Here is an 8,979-nt window from a genome sequence, read left to right as displayed (position 1 = left end):
TATTGTGATTCTCCTCTATCCTTACATGCATTCTCTGATGCCTTACATGCCTACTCTGATGCTGATTGGGCAGGCGACCCAGATGACTTCTCTTCTACAGGTGCTTATATTGTTTATCTTGGTCGCAATCCTATCTCTTGGAGCTCCAAAAAGCAGAAAACCATTGCCCATTCATCTACCGAAGCTGAATATCGATCTGTTGCAAATACAGCTACTGAGCTAAATTGGGTGTCCTCCTTGCTGTGTGATCTTGGTATTCAGCTACCTTCTTGCCCAGTCATTTACTGTGATAATGTCGAGGCAACTCAGGTGTGTTCTAATCCTGTTTTTCACTCCAGAATGAAACATGTTGCTCTCGACTTCCACTTCATTCATGATCAAGTTCAGAAAGGCATTCTCAGAGTTGCTCATGTATCCTCCACATATCAACTTGCTGATCTTCTCACCAAGTCACTTCCCAGAGCTCGTTTTCTGTTTCTTCGGGACAAGATTGGCCTCTTGTCGAGCTCCATCTTGAGGGGGCATATCAGATAGACACATCCTCAATTGACTTGTTCTCTACAGCTGTTATAACAGATTTTATCTTTTTGTATATTCTCTTTTTCAGCTTAATATTTCCATGTATATAGGCTTAAGACTAGGCAACTCTGTTATGATTTTAGCTGTATATATTGCATCGATTCCTTCAATAAGATATTAGAATTTCCAATCTCTTATTCTGTTATATACTACTTCAAACTTAGTTTAATTTTTTCATATGATTATATAATTTAAAATATATAAATTTTAATTAATTTTAATGGTATATTTTTGTAATAAATCAAACATTAAAAAATTAATTTTTTAATATTATTGAAATCAAACGGTCAAAGGGGAATATCCATCGGCATATTCTGAGGGCTAGGTCAGTCTTTAGAGGAAGAGAGATGTAGGGCTAGGGGTTCCATCCACTTGGGCAGTCTGATTTGAACTCGGACTCTGCACTGATTAGCTCTTGGATGTTACTCATCTATTTTCTTGGGGTGGTGGAGAATCAGTGGAAAGAGATGTGACCATCTTCTTACTTGCATTTATTTTGATGTCTTATTTATTTTATTTAGAAGCTTGTTAGGTGGAAAATAGTTATAAATATTAAATTAATTCTTTTTAAAACTTTTTATCTCATCTTAATAGAATATACTATAATTTTTAATAAAATTAAATATTAAATCAATAAAAAAATAATAAAAATGATTTTATCATGTTTGATTTATTTTTAAAAAATATAAAAAAAATATTTTAATTTAAAAATTAATCAAATATAAAATTAATCAAACTATTATTATTTTTATTTTCTTTTCTTTCATTTTTTTTCCTCATTTTTGTTTCAAATTTTATAAAAACTAAAAAAAAAAAAAAGTCTTTAAAATCTAATTAATATCAAATCTATTTTTATTTTTATTTATTTTTCTTTCATATTTTTATACACTACACTATACGTCAACAATCTTAATTCTCATTTAAACATAGCCTTAAGTTCTATTGGTGGTTTTAAAAGTTGTCTCCTCATAGAGTTCTTATTTGTGATGAGATTGTATAGATGACAACTGAGATAACAGATGTTGAGGATGAAGGAATATGGAGAGGTAATATAGAGAAAATCTTTATTGACATCATGGTAAATGAAGTTAATAAAGGTAAAATGGATAGTGGTACATTTAGTACCAACACATGGAGAAAGATCTTACTTAAGGTCAATAGTCAAGGGAAAAGAAATTTCAACTTGAAGCAGCTTAAACAAAAGTTTAATAGACTACGTGCAATGCACAGTGAGTTCTCTGATCTTTTAAAGCATACTGGATTTGGGTGGGATGCTGAAACTAACACAATGCATGCTCTAGAGGAAACCTGGCAAAATTACATTCTGGTAAAAATAACTTTTAAACTAATTACTTTTTAATTTAAATATTTGGTAAACACTAAGAGTGAGTTTTTTTTTCCTTCTATTAGGCACACCCAAATGCAAAAAGATTCTGCTCAAAGAGATGCCCAAACTACAACTTGCTGGGAATGATCTTTAATCCATCAACAGCAACCGATGCCCTCCACTACTCTTCCACCCAAGATCGACCAAACACTGATGATGAGGATGAGATGGATGACAATTTGGAACATGGTGGAGTGCATGTGGATGTAAATATTGAGACCCCTGATGATCCTCCACAACCAGAGATGGTAGGAGGAGTGACCACCCGTTCTGGAAAGCGTGTAACTGATTCTCTATTAGAGCGTAAAGGTAAGAAAGAATCCAGATTAAGTCAAATGGGGAGATGCTTTGAAAGCTTGGGTTAAGGCATCAAAGGCTAGAATAGAAACATCTCGAGCTAGAACTGAGGCATTATTGGCTACAGTAGACAGATATAAGAGTAGAACTAGTAGTGAAGCTACTAGTAGAGGTACCACTGATTTTAGCATAACAAGGTGCATGGCAGCCTTACAAACCATTGAATTGTTGGATAATGACAAATATTTAAAAGTTGTTGAGAAATTCACAATGTCGGAGTGGAGAGGGATATTTATGAATATGCCTGATGAGGGGAAAATGGCATGGCTTGATAAACTTTAAATGTGAATGTTTGGATGCATAACTATTATGATGACATTGTAATATGTACTATTTATCTTTTGGTTAGAATCTTTTACCATGCTCTTTAGTTTGTCATTGTATGGAAGTTATTTATGATTATGAAACTTATATTATAACTACTTTAATATTCATTTCGTGCTATTTTATATTGTGAGTTCATTTGTTTTGTGTAGTAACCAATGGATGATAATAGCACAAGCAGTGGTTCACTATATGAGTCAACTTCATCTTCTGAAGAGGGTGATGATTTAGATGAAATTTTTATTGCTCGCATTATGAATGAGTATGAGGAAATATTTTTATGCAAGACACCTCAAAGGACATCAATGTTAAGTGGTGTACAATTTGTAAGAGATAAGATAGAAGGTCATCCTCAAACATGCTATGAACTATTTCGGATGGATAAAGAAACATTTATGAACCTTTGTGATCATCTTAAGAGACATGAAAACTTACAGGATACACGATTTGTCACAGTTGAAGAGGCAGTGGCTATGTTCTTACTAATCGTAGGACATAATGTGAGAATGAGGGTTGTAGCATACCGTTTTCAACACTCCATAGAGACTGTCGCTCGACACTTTAAAGAAGTTAGACGTGCATTATGTCGACTTGGCAAAATTTTCATATGTCCTAACAATATGACCAATGAGGTGTCTTCATATGTTGCTAGTAATCCTAAATATTTTCCATGGTTTAAGGTAAGAGTTTATAAAAAATATTTATAAATGTGAATTTCATGACCATTATTTAATTTATTTCCTTAATAATAATAAATGTTTGTTGTTGTAGGACTGCATTGGTGCAATTGATGGCACTCATATTAGTGCATGGGTCCCAGCTAATAGACAAACCAGTTTTAGAGGTAGAAAAACAGTTATAACACAAAATGTTATGTGTGCATGTGATTTTGACATGATGTTTACATTTGTTTATGCTGGTTTGGAAGGAACTGCAAACGATGCACGTGTCTTTTTGGATGCTTTGACTAGACCAGAAGTTAATTTTCCTTTGCCAAGTGAAGGAAAATATTATGTAGTTGATTCTGGTTATCCTTGTATATCTGGATTTTTGCCACCATATCGAGGTGAGCGATATCATTTACAAGAATATCGGGATAGACGTAATCAACCTATCAGGTAAAAAGAACTTTTTAATTATAGACATTCATCTCTTCGGAATATTATTGAAAGATGTTTTGGTGTTTTGAAGACCCGATTTCCAATATTAAGGATGATGCCTTGTTATAAGCCAAGTAGACAACCATCAATTGTTGTTGCATGTTGTACCCTTCATAATTGGATTCGTCTATCAATTTGGAATGATCAATTGTTTAGAGAATATGAGGTAGAAGACCTTTCAATCGAAGGTGAAGAAGAGAACACAAGTAGCACAAACCATTCAATTGATTTATCAAATGAGAGTGCAGCAGTTATGGCAGCTTGTAGAGATCAAATTGCTGAAGTGATGTGGGCAAATTATATTAATGTCAATCCATGACTTATCTTATTTTTAATTTTAAATATTTGTCAACACTTTAGTGTTTTGTTAGAATTTATATATATTTGTTAACTTAACTAGTTCTCATTAGTGTTATGTGATGTTTGTTGTAATTTCTAATGATTAAATATTGCTTATAAATTTAATTTATAATTGTAAAAGTAGGATGGACAAAAGACCCATGTGAAATACATACATCATATTTTGATTTTATTTTTAATAATTTATCAACTTCTATAAAAATTTTAAAATTAAATAATTTTTTAAATTTAAATGAATTGTGTATTTAAATATTAATAAATTTATAATATAAATTTACTTGAAGAAAATATTTTATTAATTGGAAAAGAAAAAAAAACATCTTTCAAACATGTTTTTTTATTAACTAAGCCAAACATGTTTTTTTTTTTTTTTTTTTAGAACAAAAACTATTTTCCAATGTTTTCAGAACCGGACCGGTGATCGAACCGGAAAAGTTACCGGTTCACGGTTCACTGGTCGGACCGACGGTCGAACCGCGGTCGAACCGGTGACGTCATAAATATAATATATATATTATTAAAATTAAAAATAATTATAAAAATTTTAAAATATATATGAATAAATTAAAATCAATAATATTTATCAAATTAAATTATATTAATATTTTTAATATTATTAAATGATATATGTAAAATATTTAAATGTGAATATATTAAAAATAAAAATTTAAACTAATTTTATAATTTTTAAAAATATTATATTATTTTTATTTAATAATATAAAAAAATTTAAAATCCAATAGATATTATTTTGTTTGGCATGTTACATAGCTGAAGGGTGTAGCCGAGTGGTGTCCTGTGATAGCCATGGAATTTGGGGTCCAACCGTCCAAGTTCAAATCCTCTTGGAGGGATTTGTTATTTTTTTTTCATTGTTGGTTGGCAATCCCACATCGGATGGCAAGAGGAATGAGGGTGCAAAGGATGCCTATAAAAGGCATCCCTTGGAATGCCAAGGTACTATCTCATCTGCTGGTTGGGCTCGAGAAGCGGCCCACAATGTGTGTGGGTAAGGTGTGGGCTTTGTCATTATTAGACAAGGCCCAGCACAGTTTTGCCTAAGGTATTTAGATTTATATACAAGGGACCTTGGTTTAAATTGAACTGTTCAGTTCGATTGGAACCGTCCGGTTTCACCGGTCCGACCGCCGGTTTAGGCGGTTCGTTACCGGTTTAATCTTTAAACGGTTTGATAGGGCGAACCGAACCGGAGCCATGACCGGTCGACGGTTGAACCGGTTGGACCGGCCGGTCCGGTCCGGTTTTTAAAACATTGCTATTTTCCAAAATTCAGTTCCCAAACACAATTTTTTTTCTAAAAACACCAAAAACTGTTCTCAAAAACTATTTTCCAGAACAGTTTTCAAAAACAGCAACCAAACAGGCCCTATGACTCTTAGGCACCTTATTTTAAAATCACTTTCTCTTTCTTTGTCATCCTTTATGTACAGGCAAGAAACAAAAAGCACTACTATTAGAAGTCTTCCTTGAGAATGCCTTACAAAATAACTTACAATCCCTATTGTTTAAGGCAAAGTACAAGTGACGTTAGCCTATTATGTTTTCAACATTTTGAAGTCTTAATTCTCTTTTTTGCCTCTCACAATATTGACACGTCAAAACAATGAATGAAAGGAAGAACTTGAGCATATTTTTTAGTCCAAAAAAGAAGATATATTCTTTTAATGGAAATAGAAAATGGAATATTTATCTGTATTGTCGCAACTATTGGCACAAAGCTAGTCGATGCTTATTCCCTAGATACCAACATTGTTTCTCTTAGGTATGGCAACGAGGCGGTTCGAGACAGGTCGTCCCCATCCCGTTTATTCAAAATAATTCTCATACCCATCCCGCCCAACCCCGTTTAACTTTTTTTTTTTGAATTTTTTTAATTCTTTTTTAAAAATTAAATTTAAAATTTTTAATTATATTAGAATAAATATATTTTATAAATATTTAAATTATTATATTTTTTATAATTTATTTTATTAAAAAAATATTTTTTTATTATTTATATATTAAAAATAGTAAATTAAAAATTAATTTAATTTAATTTTAAAAATTCATTTTATATATAATTGGGGTATAATGGGGCAATACCCAAACTCGTCCCGAACCCGTCCCATAGGGGTGGGGTGGGACAGGACAGGTACCTGAAAAAACCTGTCCCATTGTCATCCCAAGCTTCTCTCCATTTACTATTACTTATATATTAAAAATAGTAAAATAAAAATTAATTTAATTTAATTTTAAAAATTCATTTTATATATAATCGGGACATAATGGGGCAATACCCAAACCCGCCCCGAACTCGTCCCAAGTCTTAAAAATATTCTCAAACCCTTTTAGTTAAAATTCAAACCCGTCCCATAGGGGTGGGGCGGGATGGGACGGGTACCCGAAAAAACCTGTCCCATTGTCATCCCTAGCTTCTCTCCATTTACAACCTTAACCTAAAAAAATCTCACATCATTTTTAGTAACACACCTGATCCTATCGAAAACATAATATGTGGTAGTTTGTTTAAAAGGGTCTTTTGTTTTTTCCCATGGCCTAAATAAGTCGATACCTATTTGGGTTCTTTTTTGTTTCAATGAATCATAAATGTTATGGAAAGATTTCCTATGATTATTTCTACTATGGAATGAGTCAATCATCCACTTTGGTTTCTTATTGAACATGGATCGAGGTGCTGATGGAGATGCGCATTGTCATAATGCATTTTTTTTTTCTAATAAAGTTTTTATTAAAAAATATTTTTTTATTATTTATATATTAAAAATAGTAAAATAAAAATTAATTTAATTAATTTTAAAAATTCATTTTATATGTAATCGAGGCAAAATGGGGCAATACCTAAACCCGCCCCAAACCCGTCCCAGGTCTTAAAAAAATTCTCAAATCCTTTTAGTTAAAATTCAAACCCGTCCCATAGGGGTAGGGTGGGATGGGGCGAGTACCTGAAAAAACCCGTCCCATTGCTAAACCTAGCTTCTCTCCATTTACAACCTTAACCTGAAAGAATCTCACATCCTTTTTAGTAACACATATCAAAAGCATAATATGTGGTAGTTTGTTCAAAAGGGCCTTTTGTTTTTTCCCATGGCCTAAATAAGTCGATACCTATTTGGGCCTTTTTTTGTTTCAATGAATCATAAATGTTATCGAAAGATTTCCTACGATTATTTCTACTATGGAATGAGTCAATCATCCACTTTGGTTTCTTATTGAACATGGATCGAGGTGCTGATGGAGATGCGTATTGTCATAATGCATCTTTTTTTTTTCCAATGAAGTTCGAAACCAGATGACGTTCTAACCATTTATCAAAGAAAAAAGAATGAATAGATCTTACAAGATTCCTAATAAATTCTTCAATTTCTTCTAAAAATGAAATGGTTCATGCATGTTTGTTGTTATGGGCAACAAAGATCAAGTTGGTAAAGATTAAAATATCCTTTTAATTTTTCTATTCATTTATATGATCAATGATCATACAGTGATCTTATATGGATGAGAATCATGAAAATTAGAAGTTAAAAATAATTAAAGATAATGAAGATAATAAAAACAAAAAATGGTTTGAAAAACCCCATGTGACTCTTTGGATTTAGGATTTGGATTCTTTAAATATTTTTTATTTTATTGATTCAAGCGCATATAGCCCTATTGATCATTTCTTCGAATGTACCTATAATAGCATTCAAGTAATGCCCTTTGATTTCATTTGTTTCAACCCATGCTTTAAAAATTGCTTTGAAATTCTTTGAAGACTGGATCATGAAGAGCTAGACCATGAAGGTCAAGTCAACCACTTGAACTAGTGTATGCTGAAATATGTGGTATACTGTCTCTTAACAAAAGTAGTTCACCTTTGTTTATTATTTCTGTACTTTAGAAAGATTAGAAGTAATTAGAGTTGTAATTGCATGTACCTTTAAAGAACCCAAATGTGACAATGTTACGATACTACGATATGATGACAATATTGCACAAACAATTTTTATCAGAAATATACCTCTTATGAATTTCCTTAGAACTTTTATAGTAAATGGACTATACAAAATTATGATTAATCAAATATTGCAAAGTCTCGAGGGGTTTAGGTCCATAATAAGCATATAGAAATTATTGTACATCAAATAACATCAAAAATATTAGTTTCAAAAGATGGAACCACATCATGATAGAGAATCAAAATATATTTACCAACAAATCATGAAATGTTACTTTTCTTACATACAATTTGAAGTAATTTGCATAATCATTCACCTTTTCTTTCCTAGTTATGTTGTCACTATGAGTGCTATAAATGGTTTGGTCAAAGCAATCTCCATGAAATAAAATAAAGAAAAAGACACTTGGTTTTTTGGTTCATTGGTTTGGTCTTTCTAACAAAGGCAAGGGTTTCAACAAAGGATGCTCTGACACAAAGATTCCACTTCAACACTTTCCGATGGAAGCCCATCTAAGCTTTCCAACAAAGGCACGTCGCCATGAGTTGAAGAGAAAACAAATTCGACTCGGCTTCTTGCAATATGGGCATATGATCTTTGAGAAAGTGGCTTTAAATTAAAGTGCAACCATGGCTATGTGCGACTTCCTCCCCTCACCACAAGTAGTTTTGTTTAGTACGTTATTGCTTCAACCAAAAATTCATTTTGCTTTGAATTCTGAAAAACGGCATCATGAGGATTATTCAAGAATAAAGTCAATGGTAAAAATCAGTTGTATAAGGTAAAATGGTAAAAATATGTAATTCATCTCATTTCATTTAGAGTTACTAAACACTTCAAACATAATCATCTT

General features: G+C 32.0%; 1 protein-coding gene across 1 annotated transcript; it reads left to right on the top strand.

Annotated features, from left to right (window-relative positions):
• Positions 1–1,681: 1,681 nt before the first annotated feature.
• On the top strand, positions 1,682–2,331 carry LOC117921737 (uncharacterized protein At2g29880-like). The gene is made up of 2 exons (XM_034839700.1): positions 1,682–1,906; positions 1,990–2,331. The coding sequence occupies exons 1-2, from the start codon at positions 1,682–1,684 to the stop codon at positions 2,329–2,331; spliced, it is 567 nt and encodes a 188-aa protein (XP_034695591.1).
• The last annotated feature ends 6,648 nt before the right edge of the window (positions 2,332–8,979 follow it).

Source organism: Vitis riparia, chromosome 9 (assembly GCF_004353265.1).
Source record: "Vitis riparia cultivar Riparia Gloire de Montpellier isolate 1030 chromosome 9, EGFV_Vit.rip_1.0, whole genome shotgun sequence".
In the NCBI taxonomy this organism is placed as follows: Eukaryota; Viridiplantae; Streptophyta; class Magnoliopsida; order Vitales; family Vitaceae; genus Vitis; species Vitis riparia.
Note: the sequence above shows the minus strand (reverse complement) of the source record. Positions and strands in the feature narration are given on the sequence as shown.